The 15,104-nt window shown below is 27.5% G+C and overlaps 1 protein-coding gene across 1 annotated transcript; it reads left to right on the forward strand.

The window, feature by feature from the left end:
• Positions 1 to 1,039: 1,039 nt before the first annotated feature.
• Positions 1,040 to 15,080, forward strand: LOC114929491 (cilia and flagella-associated protein 47). The gene is made up of 25 exons (XM_085483152.1): positions 1,040 to 1,287; positions 1,865 to 2,002; positions 2,076 to 2,301; positions 2,949 to 3,046; positions 3,154 to 3,305; positions 3,525 to 3,581; positions 3,756 to 4,018; positions 4,989 to 5,374; positions 5,586 to 5,973; positions 6,046 to 6,331; positions 6,575 to 6,900; positions 7,224 to 7,738; positions 8,072 to 8,351; positions 8,686 to 8,969; positions 9,535 to 9,780; positions 9,855 to 10,029; positions 10,166 to 10,401; positions 10,466 to 10,808; positions 11,219 to 11,377; positions 11,556 to 11,769; positions 11,983 to 12,201; positions 12,876 to 13,072; positions 13,297 to 13,522; positions 14,012 to 14,173; positions 14,938 to 15,080. The coding sequence occupies exons 1-25, from the start codon at positions 1,040 to 1,042 to the stop codon at positions 15,078 to 15,080; spliced, it is 5,967 nt and encodes a 1,988-aa protein (XP_085339278.1).
• The last annotated feature ends 24 nt before the right edge of the window (positions 15,081 to 15,104 follow it).

Here is a 15,104-nt window from a genome sequence, read left to right on the forward strand (position 1 = left end):
AAGTACTAATAAAAACATTAAAACATAATATTTTCACAAGCTAGATAGAATCTAAATATCACAATAAAAATAAAATCAAAGAAATCGTATTTTAATTTATATACGACAAGTACAGATATAAATATATCTCGTAAATGTTTTTAAATTAATTTTTCAAAAATGGTACAACAAATTTTTTTAGGTATTTAAAATTTTTATATATTTAAAATAGTTAACATTTGTACATTACATTTATATTTAATATCATTTTTCAAGGAATTTATGTAACAAATAAAAAAATAAATTTTTTTTACATTTGTAATAAAAAATTACTTTTTATAGAGTTATATTATTGAGTATATTATTTAATAAACACAAATTCTATATACATTATTTATATATATATTATATTACATTATATATAATATATTTCATTCGATAAAATTAATAATTAAAATATTCTATATTTATACGAAACATATGTACATATAACGATAAATGTGAAAATAAATCTTACCATTATGTATAAGAATTTACAAATAAAATTCAGATATACAGATTATTACTTTGATTATTACTTGATATGTTTTACAAATCTTAAACAATATTTTAATAAAAAAACGTAACAATTTTACGCTAATAGAAATATTTTTACACGTTTTACATTTAAATATGTGTGCGATTACATTTAGAATACAAAACCAATTCTTATGCAAGAAGGAGAAGAAATACAGATAGCATCCGCTATGAATAAATCAGCAATTGGTATAAAGTACGATAATGTGTATATCACACCAAGTTATTTAAAATTTGACGAAGCTTTTGAAGGAGTGACATATCGGCAGCGTATTACTATAAAAAACGTTGGAAATAGATCCGCGCTTATCAGAATTCGTCAACCTAGCTCTTTAGTAAATATCTAATTTAAATAAATAATTAAAAATTTAAATAAATAACTAATAATTTAAATAAATTATAATTTATTCTTGTCAAAATAAGAACTTATTATCAAACTAGAATTTATTAACAGGCTTTTCAAGTAAAAACTTTAACTAGTGGCATGCGGATAAGTCCTGGACTAAGCATAACAACATGCGTGACTTATACCTTCAAAAGACCATCTGTATTGCACGCAATAATTCCAATCGAGATCAATGGAAAGATTTTTGATTATCACGCAATATGTACACTCGCCACTGGACATATCAGCATAGAGCCAAAATCGATAGATTTTGGTACCATTGACATTGGTTATTCGTCCGGTTTAAAAATATTAACAATTCATAATGAAGGAAATAAAAGTACCAGGTATACGTATTATACAATATATGTATATCGAAAATGTTTTTAGAGACTAGAAATAAAATTAAATTTCGCGCAAAATAGTAATTTAATAACTTTTTGTTTTAACTAAATTTCTTTATTGAGACATATAATGTAATATTGCAGTCCATATAACATACAAATTTTGATAAACATATAAATATATATACACTTTATAAACATGAAATTTTAAATTAAATTAAGCTATAAAATGCAGATTATGGTAACAATTTATATTATTTATAAATGCAAATTAGTTCTCTTTAAGAGAACAACGTCAAAATCTTTTTTATAATTTTTATTATCTATAGTATATAAGAATACATTTTTAAAAGATACTTGATAAAACTCTTTTGAGTCAAAAAATTATATTATTTATTTAGAATCAAGTTATACTATTGATTTATTCTATGTATAGGCATATTCTTCTCTTATCTGATTGTGAACTTACTTAATCCTTCAAAGTAAAATTAAAAACTTTTAAAAATAATGAGACTCAAATAAACTTATTTTAAGTAAAGTTTTAAGCAAGTTTTCTATAAATTTGAAAATAAATTAATAGCTTCTTGATCGATCTCGGGCAAAATGATTTGGACATAACAGTAAAGCCTCTTCATGGAAGAATCAAACCACAAAAAGAAGTGAAACTTCAAATCGAATTAATGGGCGGAAACGAGGGCGTTTTTTATAGCGAATTTTGGTAAGATATTCTCTGAACTCATCACTTAATGTTTGTTATTGTAAGAAATATTTAAAAATGAATTTTCCTATAGGATTAAATCTACTCCAAATATACGCGTTCCTATACAAGTACATGTCATCATACCGAGATTAGTAGTTTATCATCCGAATACGACCGGAGACATCACCCTTATCGATTTTTCACCCACGATAGAAAATACCAGCAGATACGATACTTTCGTCCTACGAAATCTTTCGTCTCGAATCTCCAGTTATGTTGTTCTCGGCGAGCTCGATAACGAAATGAAATGCATTCGAGTATGAAATAAATGTTTTTTTGTTAAATAAATTAGAAATTCCAGTTAGTGATAAATTTTTAAAATTAATATGATAAAGACTCTTAGATATAAACTAGTTATCAATCTTCTTATTTAAAATTCTTAAAATTTATATCTAGAACTTATGAGAGAAAGAACCGTCTAAATAGAAATGAAGAATTTCTTCGCTCAATTAACTTGAATAAATATGTTATAAAGTTATTTCAATATCTATTCAAATATTGTTTTTTTGAAATTACTTGTTACTATGTTTTGCAATATGAACATGTAAATAATAAAAAAATATATCGAGTAAAAATGATTAAAAATTAGCATAGAACTTAGTAATTTATTAGGAAAACAAATACGGATGAAGGATTTACAATCTAGTCATCTGTATTATAATGTAATAACAAAAATGTAGAAACACATTTGTTTAAAAAAATTTGGGATGAAAACTTTTAAAAATATAAAAATAAAAAGTTTAGATTTTTTAGATTTATACAGATCTTATAAATTAAAAATTAAATGGTAGATAAAATATTATCTGATATATACTCTATTATTTGATATTTTAAATTGATTGTCGCATGCGTAACAGATACGCGCTTACATTATGTTTTTAATAGATTTGTATTATTTTTACAGGATATCGATCGCAAACACAATCCGATTTACAGTGCCTTTGAAATTTGTCCGCTTGAAGGGCGCATGAATCCGTTTCAAGGTGTCATTTTCGAAGTAAAGTAAGTATGATTATCGCATTGTCATAGATATAAAGTCTTTATTGTTATGAAAAGAAACAGTATATACCGTTTAATAAGAAAATAATATTTAATATATTAAATTATAGATTTTCACCAATAACCATGTTATCGCAATGGAGACAAAAACAGCAAAAAGAATCTGAAAATGTATACAAAAACCGAGAGAATAGAGATTTTATGGCATTTATTAAAATAGTTAAAGTAGACTGTATAGAAAGAGATTTGGATGATAACATGAGTGCGTTTATTTTGTATTATTAATTTATATTCATAGTTTTTGATATCTCCTAGTTATAAAGAATGTTCTACATATTCATCTGATTTTTTTATTTATAACCATAATATATATTTAAGATTATGAAGAATTATATACATGCGCACATTATGAAAACTTATATTTATACATTAATATTTATGTGTGTATAATATAAAATTCCATTTAAATAATGTTTCACAGGGATTGATGTTGTAAGGAACTCGGGCACAGATACCTTGTCACAGAGAATTTATATACGTGAGTGATGATATCTAATGATTTATGCGTTAAAAGAAATATATTAATATAACTCGTATATTTTCTGTAAAATATTTTTGTTTAAACATCTCTAGACATAATCATGTAATCTCATACATAATCTCTTACATAATCATGTAATATTCAACTATTTATTTTAACATACTTTAACAGAAGAATCAATGATGGAAATTTCTTCTTTGTCACCATCCTGCGCATCAAATATTGATTCAGGAAACGGCGATATAATAAGGCTTTGTCTTTACGGTGAAGTGGAAACGGTACAATTGCATCTTGAACCTGATAGCCTCTATTTTGGCGACTTAATAGTCGGCCAGCTATCACAACGCGTACTTCGTTTAACAAATCCTTCTACAATTGCATCGATATATGTGGAATGTGTACCAAGCGCAACTGCACACTGTTGCCCGAATCGGGTAAAACTTAAGTCGAACACGTCCATCGAAATTCTTATTAAAGTTCGCGGCAAAGAAAGTAGTAATTATTTCTCTTATATAAATTTAATTTTAAATATTAGCAATTAACAGATATTCAAGTCCCGGTGCGTAATGCAATAAAGTTAGTGGAATTTTCAAGGAAGTTACACTTTGCAGAAAATTTTTTGCTATTTCAAACGTGTAACTTTATAAGAAAATATATATATTCTTATATTTTTTTATATACAATCTATATATATTTATATGCAAAAGTATTGTTTCAAATGTTTTTATTTTGTTCTAGCTTATATAATTTAATTTTGTTAATATTTAAAATTTGTAGTATTAAATAAAAAATTAACAAAATTGAATAAAATATTTCTTATAGGTCAATCTTCGTTTAACCTGTTATTCAATGTCATAGCGGATTCTTACAATTTGACTGGAGCGAGAAGATGTCTTGAAAAAATGAAAGTTGGAAGTTACTCCGTTAAATGTACAGTGAATATTATTATCAAATCCAAAAATAAATTTCTGTGTAAGTCCATGTTTAATTATTTGATCGATACGCAAGTTTTTAAGTTAAAATATTTCAAGTCTAATATTTTAAAATTCTTTTTGATAAAGACGAAAGAAGTTCGTCAACAGGCACAGACACAAAAGCAAATGACGATGAAGAAATCATGAAACGCCTTCTTCTTCCACCCAAGTGGAAACCACTCTATAAAAATTATTCGAAAATAATTGATAAATTTACGGATTGTTTCAAAAGATGTTCTCTCGAGAAATCAATTTTTACAACAAATGCAATTATATTAATACCTTTATCGCCCTTACAAATATATAACATCCACATTTTTCCGACTACCTTCGCTTTTGGCATGGTAAGCATGGTAATCGAACAAGAGTGACGATTCCAACAAAATGTTCATTAAATATATCTTGATGACGAACACTAAGTAATTGATAGGTAGCACCGAATAGCTCCAACTATCAACGCTTGGTTGTAAAAAATATAAACAATATTCCAGTAATGATACGATTAATGAGTGCCTCGTCCAAGTACATCCGTTTCCCGGAAGGTAATTTGATGATCTTGCAACCAAATTCGATGGCAACGAGACTCGTCGAGTATCTAGCAGATGCTCTTGGCAAGTTTAACGGATACATCAATTACATGATTAACGATAATCACTCCTTCGAACTTAGTATTACTGCCAATGTCGTTCGCAAACAGCTGTACATCGACAAAAGAGAGATTGAACTTGAAAAGGAATGGTCAGCCGAGGACGTTTATCGACCAATGGCCTCTGTTATTCGAATTACAAATAACTTAGACGCAAAGATATATTTTAGGTAAAATGTATTCTCTTTTCTACCTATGATAAATCATAATAAATCACTTCTCTAAAAGAAGTATTTATTGAAAATTAATTAAAGAATTCACGTAAGTTAAAGAGTGACACATCAATAGAGGGAAAGATTCTGTTTTACTTTCGATTTTGATAAGCGTTGCTAAATAAAAATTTAGTTCAAGATATAATGCAAATTACAAAATTTATTACAGATGGGAAATACCGACTGCTTCTGGCTTCTACATAAAACCGAGATCAGGCTCCGTACGCGGAAACGCAACTTTATGCGCTTATGTGTATTACGAATCTAATAACGCTAAAACTAATAGTGCTCAAGCGATAATGATATGCGAAAGCGGAAGTTGCGTACCTCTGAAGCTCAATGTTCCTCGATTTGTTCGACCGAGGGTTGAATTCGTAAATGATAGTACAAATCTTGGTGAAATACCTCTCAATTTACCGACCAAAGTAATCGCCGTTCTCCAAAATTTTGAATTTAATGAGATGGCGTATGAAATAGATAATGCATCGTTGATATGTGGCTGCGATGTTAATCCATTACGAGGGAAGATATCGCCGCGGGGTATTGTAGTTCTTGAAGTATGTTCTTTACTATACTAGCAAATTCAAATAGACATATCATGACATTAATAATAAACAATAAATATTTAGGTTTGTCTTACGCTCGACGTTTGTTGTCGTTTTTCTATTGCAATCCCTGTCACAATTCAAGGATGTCTACGGTTATTGTACAGAATAAACGGCACTGTATCATTTCCACGATTGAAAATTCTGCCGCAACGTATAGATATAAAACGCGTCAACATCGATGCTTTTCAAATTCATCCAATAACAGCCATAAATATTGGGACAACAATATTAAAACTGCAAATTTTGCTAGAAGAATATCCTGAATTTCGCGTCTTCTTGATGGCAAACGATAAAAACTCGGAGATAGGTAAACAATCTCTATAATATTTTAAAGTAATAATATAGAACAATATCTTATGACATCTATCGTATGAAATGTTTTTTCTTTTTTTTTTCCTAATACTTTTACAATTTATAACTACTTTAGTACTTTTAACACAGCATAGACTTGATAAATAGACAGCATAGACAATTTAATAAAAATTTAAAAATTTTACATAAATAAAATATTATTTTATTCCAATTTTTTAAGTATTTTATGAATAAAAAGGTATGGAAGGGATAACCATCGCCCCAGGTGCAAGTCAAAATCTCTATTTACACTTTCTACCGATTGATTTGGCCAGCTACGCTTTTTATTTGCCGATAATGATAAATCAGCTGCTTGGTCCGGTATCGATGTTGAATTCAAAGAGCATGAGACCTTCGGAGTTTCTAAAATCACGCCAAACTCATTACGAACATTTATCGGGTTTTACTTTAACACCATTGCTCGATAAGCTCTCTCTACCTACAATATTTATTGATTGTACTACTGCTGGTCGTATCGTTTTCTTCAATAAGCTTATGTTTCAATTCAACTCTGCAATTAACAAAGTAAGATTATATGTATATACAATATACATATATATGCATACATATATTGATAAAACATGAGAAAGATCGAATATAGAAAATTTTTCGAAAAAAGTAAATAAATTTTTACAACTTAAATAAAATTATTTTTTATCGAATAATTATCATTTTTATCATATTAAAATTATTAAGACCATATATATTGATGAGATTTCTACTAAAGATAATTAAAAATAAATAAAAGATACTGCAATTGTTGACTTATCAGATAATACATAATTTAAAATTTAAAACCATTATTTGGTTGATTACACAGTAACATATTGTTTCATTTTCATTGCTAGATGTCCGAAGAATTTTTTATAGAGAATCGGATAACATCGAGAAACATAGTGATATCAATAAAAATCGAAAAATTTAACGAAGCGAATTGCCCATTTACCATTGAGTGGTCTCATGGTGCAGAAATCAAACAAACATTCGATTCGATCGATTGTATCTTATGTCCTGGCAGCAGTGTCTTCTTCGTTCTCAAGTTTAAACCGAGGAAACGTGGCAGCTTTAGTGTCGAGGCACCGATATACGTTCACGGTGAACTCAACGACGGCGTATTCAATAAATTACATCTCAACGGCGAATTTCCCGCCAGTTCGATCGACGTCGAGCCGACGAAGATATATTTCACGCCTGTTCCTCTCGGTACGGTGATAGAAGAAAAGTTCAAAATCCAAGCAAGACACTTTGATAACATGACGTTTATACGGTCGAACTTCTCGATGACACCAGGATGCAATGGTGATTATAAAGATGAGTTATTACGCATCGAATTCCCAAACGGCAATATCATCTCGCCTCAACCGTAAGTTGTGTGTAGATTCTCTGCTTTCAAACATTCAAAGCATTTACCTCCAAAGAAATGTCAAAAACTAATTTACTAATTATAATTTAACAATGTTATATTGTATAAAGTGAAAAATTATATGATACAATGTATTAAATATATAATACATACATACAATACATATATATATTTGTATGTAGGTATATACATATATTCATATTCATATTTATATTTATATTGTAAATCTATCATTTCATAAAAATTTTTTCGGTCAACTAAACATTTCATATATATATATATATATATATATATATATATATATATATATAATGTTTTTTATTACACAAAAAGATACGTGGAATTTGAAGCAAAAATAATATTCAAAAGTGATCAACCGATATCGTTTTGTTCGACGATTAAATTTTGGGACGATCATGAACTTGCTATGTGTTTTTTAACGGTATATGCAACAGCGGACAATAATTTGTTAACGACATATATATATCCCATAAAATCATCCATCTTTGGTGAGACATATACGACGGATAAATATTTGGAAGAGCATATTTCATATCCATTGGATAGCACAATAGCCGAAACCGATGAAGAAATACTTCAAACACGTAGACGCGTGCGTTTTTATTTTTTACACAACGAATATTTCACAGTAAAATCTTAAACTAAAATCAATACAATTACGATGAATTCAGATTTATATTTGAAAAATAATCTCTATACTTACATTGTAGAATAAACGGTCCTCTCTTTCAGCAATTAATATTCTTTTTTTATATACTTTAACATCAGAAACAACATCTTTGAATTCTCAAAAATTGCATTGATTTTATTCTATTTTTTGCTTTTTAAAATTGATAAAAATGACTTTATACGATTTATACATTATTTTACAGTATTATGTAAGTAAAAACAAAATTACTTGCTCTGTTATATTTGTTTAATTTCAGAGTAAATTATTCAGTATTATCTCTCATTTTGATAATCGGAGCAGAAGTTTCATTCAAAAAAATAATAGATACAGTTTGCATAAAAATGAAGAGATAAACTCTAATAAGTATAAAATAAATAAAAACATAAATGGAAAATGGGCAGCGGATGATGATGATGAAGAATATAACGACGTATTGATTCGTAAAAAACATTCCATACTTCCTATCGATGTCAGAGCGAGTAATCACAGGCAGTCCGAAAGATTGCTGCATCCTCATTATCCCACCGACGATCAAAATAGGTAAATTTTAGAAAATAGAAAATAGAAACTAGAAAGATTATATTTACACATATGTTATAAGAATTTAAAACAAGCTGACAAGTTATAATCAGGATAAATTATAATTTATTTCGAAGCTTTTTAAATTTTGTTTTTTTTTTCAAGCTTAATATAAATGAGACCTATTTACTCTGATCAAAAACTAAGATAATTATATTTCTGGTTAATTTTAATACGTTACAACTTAAAAAATTATTAAAAGACATTAATTTAACATTCCTGATTAGAATTCTTATGAAATAAATTCAGTTCATTCGTCTACAATCTACAAATATAACATATCATATAAAATTTCAAACGACTTGCTTTACCAATATTTCTTGTTATAAAAAATTTATATTTATAATAATAAGGATAATAATGATAAGGACCAAAACTATGGTCGAAACGTTGTGATGTGGATTAAATAAATTATTTGTTCAATACGGTCGAAAGAAGAATATTGCTTTTTAATTCTCTTCTTTCTGGCGATTCTTAAATATACTTTAATAATTTATATTTATGTTTATTTATATGTATTTACCAGCTCTTGTGAGAAATATATGCAGAGAGTAATGACGATTGTGGAAGAATGGATATATTCGAACCCGTTAAAATTTCATTTTTATCTAAACATTTCTCATGGAATAACGACAGCTTTTTCAAACTTCTGTGTAAACAAAAAGTCATGTGTGAGAAATTCTAAAAAGAAAATTAAAACTACTATGCCGTCATTTATCGACGTACTCGAATCACTCGCAGGATCAGAAATTCATAATTATTTGGGAGAATTGTAATATTGACAATATATACGTTTATTCAATGTATGTGTTTTCTTAGATATATTATTGTACTTGCTTATTCAAGATTAAAACAACCGTTACCGGAAAATGACATCGAAAGAATAAATCATGTCATCCAGTTATATGATAAAATGCTCGATTTTCTCTTACATCATGGAGCGTATTTAATTCATGTTTCGACGCAATATCTCTTAAGTTACGACGATTATTTAATTAGCATTGACATCATACAAAATAATGTGAGTTTTTAACTACAGAATTATAAAAACTATATCATATTATATTATATATTTTAGATAAAGATTTATATTTTATATAAAAATTTTAATTAAATAAAATTGTTTCTACAAAAATCTGTTAACAATAATATTACAGACATATAAAAGGAAATTTTTGGATAATAGCCATATCGAAATGCAATGCGAACGATTATCTCCACAATTATTTGAGTCACGAAGCAAACAATGTTGGTTGGACATAATTTTGCAAACGTATAAGTGTTTTGTACTCCGCGGAATACATAAACATAAATTCGACACAATATCATTCTTTGCAGCGCGTTCTTCGAGAAAATCCACACTAAAGTGGGGATCAATTGTATCTACATCCAGGTTAATTATTTCACGTTACATCTGTACATGTAATGTACAATTATTTCTGAATTATATCTTACAGCATGCCAAGACAGGACGAACTCCATGAGAAAGCTATATGGAATATTGTAAATTTGTCGAATGACAAACTCACTTCAGATAACTGTTGCCTGGAAGAAAGATTTCTATTGTGTTGGTTGCAGTATCATTACGAGCAACAACGTGTACGAAATTGGATGACTGATCGCCGTGTAATTTTGAATCCACGAGAGAAGAAGGATGTGGCCGAACATCGTGCGATCCAAAATTTTCATCGTGATTTGTCGGATAGCTTAGTATTAATCACGGTTACAGCAGCCTATTGTCCCTTCCTGATCAATGAATATTTTGGCAATTTATATATTTGTACAAGGAACGAGCAAGAGGTAATTCAGCATCAAATAATGATCAAAGTTTTGAGCTTGATTATTTTTAACAGCGTATTAAATGATTTAAAAAACTGTTTTAAATTGTAATTTATCTCACGAGGACAAGCAAAAGTTAAGTTTATAAATTGAAATAGAGCGCAATTAATTTTCTTATTTTCAATTATAATGACCAGCAACGATCTAGTTATGTATGAGTAAATACAAGTCAGTTTCGGAAATGAGAGAGATAATGCAAAAAATTAAGTTATTTTGATAAAAATATTTATCAAAAGACAAAAAATAGTTTGAATCTCTAGAGCGATACTGAGAATTTTCAGTCTTTAATTAACCTTTAATTACGATATAATTTTATGTATATATACTTTGCATATTATGTAATTTCCATATTTAAAATTTCATATGTACAGGCATTGCACAATGCTATTTGTTTGATCACTGCTTGGAGAAAGATTCGCCTTGGGTTTATGATTACGCCAATGCAACTAATTAATCCGAATCAAGTGCAAATGTTAATGTTGGTCGTTTATCTTTTTCAAACATTGCCAACATATGTACCTCGCGCGAAGGTTTGTACAAAATTCATAATTTAATATATTTTATATATCAACAATTAATTGTGAAGATTAATATATTAGTTTTTATATTTAACATTACTAAAATATACAGAGATCTTTAAATTTTGAGGTAGTGTTATAGAGAAATGTATAGTTTCAACGCATCTAACTTGTATTATTATCATTGCAGATTAAATTTAATTGCCCGCTCTCCCATACTATAACAAAGCAATTGAGCATTTCGAATCCGACGGACAACACTGTAAATTATTTACTTTCGTTCATAAACAATACCAATTATTTTTTTACAGTCTTGAAGCCTGTATCGATTTTACGATTAAACGCTCGCAGTAGTGATCAAATACAAATACAATTTCATGCCAGAAAAATAAAGAAAAGTAGAGGTAAAACAAGCTTTTTTTTTAAAACATTTTTTTTTGTATTCGACTCTTTTGCAGATTATAGAAAACGTTTCATTTAATTTGAACATTTGAAATATTTAAAAAAATTTTTGATATTTAGTCAACTTAGGCGAAATATCTTGTAAATTATTTAAAATCGATTTAGAGCAAGTTTAAATTCTTACATATACTTAATATCGAATTTATTGAATTTAGCATATTTATTACTTTGTGGATATGCTGTTGGATCACATTTTGGAAGAAACCAAACGATCGTTTTGGAAAGTCATATCGATAATTTAGAAATTTCTAACAAATACACTATACAAAGCAAACTATATGAAATTGTTGACACAAGTTTGCAAATCAATATACCCTATCGAAATGCGGCAGAATACGATATATGGATGACAGAAGAGCAACCGAGCCATCCTTGTAAGAATATAATTAGAATCTATGAGTATTGCCATCGCAAAGATCTTCAAAATTTACCTTGCAATTATTGCATTACACGGTGAAATTATCACAATTTTCATAGTTCGAAAGATTATAATAATTATTTTTGTCAAATATTATTTTCTTTTATTTTTACAAACTTATTCAGAATTCTTACAATGTTCAATACTCTAAAATAATATGAAATGTGTTTATTTGAATATGTTTTAAGACATCAATTGCTTTGAACAATTAAAAATAAGGCTTATCACAAATTAATCTTTAAATAGTGCAAACAAATAAAATTTTATTTCTTAATTTTTTAATTAGTTAATTTCAACTATTTATACATATTTTACCATAATAACAAAATTATAATATTTAAACTATTATAATCTATAATATTTAACTTAAAAATTTGAAAGCTACATATAAAAAAATAGATTATATACATGTTTAATCATTTTATTAAGATATTTGACTCTTAATCATAATAAAAATTAAAAGTTCTCTAACTTGAATTAGTCAGCGAAGCTTTATTTTGCCATTTACAAAATATATATTACAATTTCATAATCTTTTAGTGATTTCATATTCCACATTAATTTATTATATTCTTTATTTTATGATATATATGCAGTTATTCAATGTAGTTGTAAATTGAATATTCTTAGCAAATCTGAAAATGACACGATGGTGTGAGTTGCGTGTTAGAAAAATACCGAGAAGGCTTTTCCTGAATCAGAACTCGATAGTCGTCGATGAAGGCGTATCAAAAGCGTATTTATCGATCAGTATAGCGTGCATTGCACCCGAGCAACGAAAATTTTGGTTGATCTTTCAAGCAAAAACTGGTGACTTTATTATTCAAGTAAATACTTAATAAATATGACTGATTGTAAGTCGTGTGAGTTCAAGTTTTATTATGAAAACGAAAGTCATCTGTAAATCATCTATAAGCAGCACGAAATGTGAACTAATATAGATTAAATCAAAATGTATTTATAGTATTTTACAATTAGAGTGAGTTAAAAATTCGATTAAAATAAAGTTTAAAATTATGAAATTATCCGCAAATTATTATAATTATTACAGATAAATTCCGTTTGGCAAACATCAATCAACGATCACATCGTTGTCGAGTGGATGATTCAAGGAGAATGTATTTGCTCAGGTCAACAAAATCGAATAAAAGATACTTGTCCGTTTAATATTAATATACTTATACCATCACGAAACGCTCAGCTCTGGAAATGTGTGTCTGAAATGTTTCAAAAAACTCTTAACTCAAAAGAACGTCAGTTCTGGTCTAAATACTTAGGTATACTAATATGAATCAGCACGTAACATTCAAAGATCCTATATTGAGTGGATCTTCTAAATATATATATATATATTAAGAAATATATGTATAAGGAAGATATATATATATATATACATATAATTTTTTTCTCCATCAGACAACGCATATTCCTATAAAGGATGACATAAAAAAATGACTTACAAGACATTTTATCGTTTTTTAGACATTTTATAATATGGCTTTAGATATTTTATATAAGTCGTTAGTAGAAAATTATGTAGATTTTAGATAATTATTGTTATATGTATGATTTTTAGTATTATTTTACTTGAAAAGGTCCACAACCACATGGTAAAAAAGTCGTATTTTTAAAAAAATAAATAATTATTGTTAGTTTGGTCAAGAAATAAAAACCTATATATACATTTTATAATATGTTTTTTTAGCCGTCATTACGTCAAGCATGTAACAGTTTACTACAGTTTTTCTCTTTTTTGTTAATTTTAGGTACATATATCGAACTACGTTTAATACGGTGGTTAATGGGAAATGATATCGATTCCACGGCTTTGGAATTTGTTCATATCTTTAATACCACAGTTACATATAAAGTTACGATTTCAAACAAATCGAGTCCTCTTGTTGTACCAGAATGTTTCACTATACAAGGTAAGATTTAAAATATGTTTTTTACATTGTGCATAGGATTTATACATCTACAAGGATACACTTAAAAATCTGCACTTAATTATATCAATTGTTTTTAAGATTACAAAAATCAAATGACGCGATAGCGTTACACAAATACAAATGTAATAAAAAAATAAGAATCACTGCACAATCAAATCAAAACGCTATCAGTATCCAAAATATTACGTCAAATCCAAAATATTTTGTCAAATAAATTTTCAAAGCTTCTTAACAATTAAAACCATTGTCAAAAACCTAACGATATTTTTCTTGTATATAATATCCCAAATATAATTATATATGTGATTCCGGACAATGTATAATTTATATATTTCACATCATCTAATTATATTTTTTTCTGAAAAATATAATATAGATACAGTAATTCTTCTCATTATTTTTTATTGCAATCTATCAACGATAACAATGCGTGCACAATATTTCTTTTCAGAATTATCAAAATAAATTTTATATATAAATTATAGACAATTTTTTCCTAAATTGTTTCTATATATTATCTTAAATAACTAAGTTCTTCTGCTAAAAATTAATATAATACAATCCTAAAAGTAAAGAAATGTATAAATAGAATTGAATCATTTTAAGTGTGTTCAGAAAAAATCATTTATCTGCATCAGAAAATATTTACAGAATTCTAAAGCTTAATATATACATATAATATTATAAGTAGAAAAAACTTTTGGATGCCTTTCTAATTTATATTTACATATATAAATCTATAGATGTAAGACCGTCCTACCAACAAGTTCCGATGAGCATACATGTCCTACCAACGACTCCTCCATTATACGAAACTACTATTACTTTCACATCTCTGGATGGCAAAGAATTTCGGATGTATATTATTAATTGCTTGCGATCATAAAGGTAAGTTAATATTATAATAAAT

This window comes from Nylanderia fulva, unplaced genomic scaffold, assembly GCF_048542155.1.
Source record: "Nylanderia fulva isolate GAGA-0341 unplaced genomic scaffold, ASM4854215v1 Scaffold23, whole genome shotgun sequence".
Lineage (NCBI taxonomy): Eukaryota > Metazoa > Arthropoda > Insecta > Hymenoptera > Formicidae > Nylanderia > Nylanderia fulva.

Bases quoted from the DNA above. Each gene is read 5' to 3' on its own strand.
- LOC114929491 (XM_085483152.1), top strand. From the start codon at position 1,040: ATGCGGATAAGTCCTGGACTAAGCATAACAACATGCGTGACTTATACC. The intron at 5,974-6,045 runs GTATGTTCTTTA...ATAAATATTTAG, and splicing joins GGGGTATTGTAGTTCTTGAA to GTTTGTCTTACGCTCGACGT. The intron at 11,378-11,555 runs GTTTGTACAAAA...TTATCATTGCAG, and splicing joins CATATGTACCTCGCGCGAAG to ATTAAATTTAATTGCCCGCT.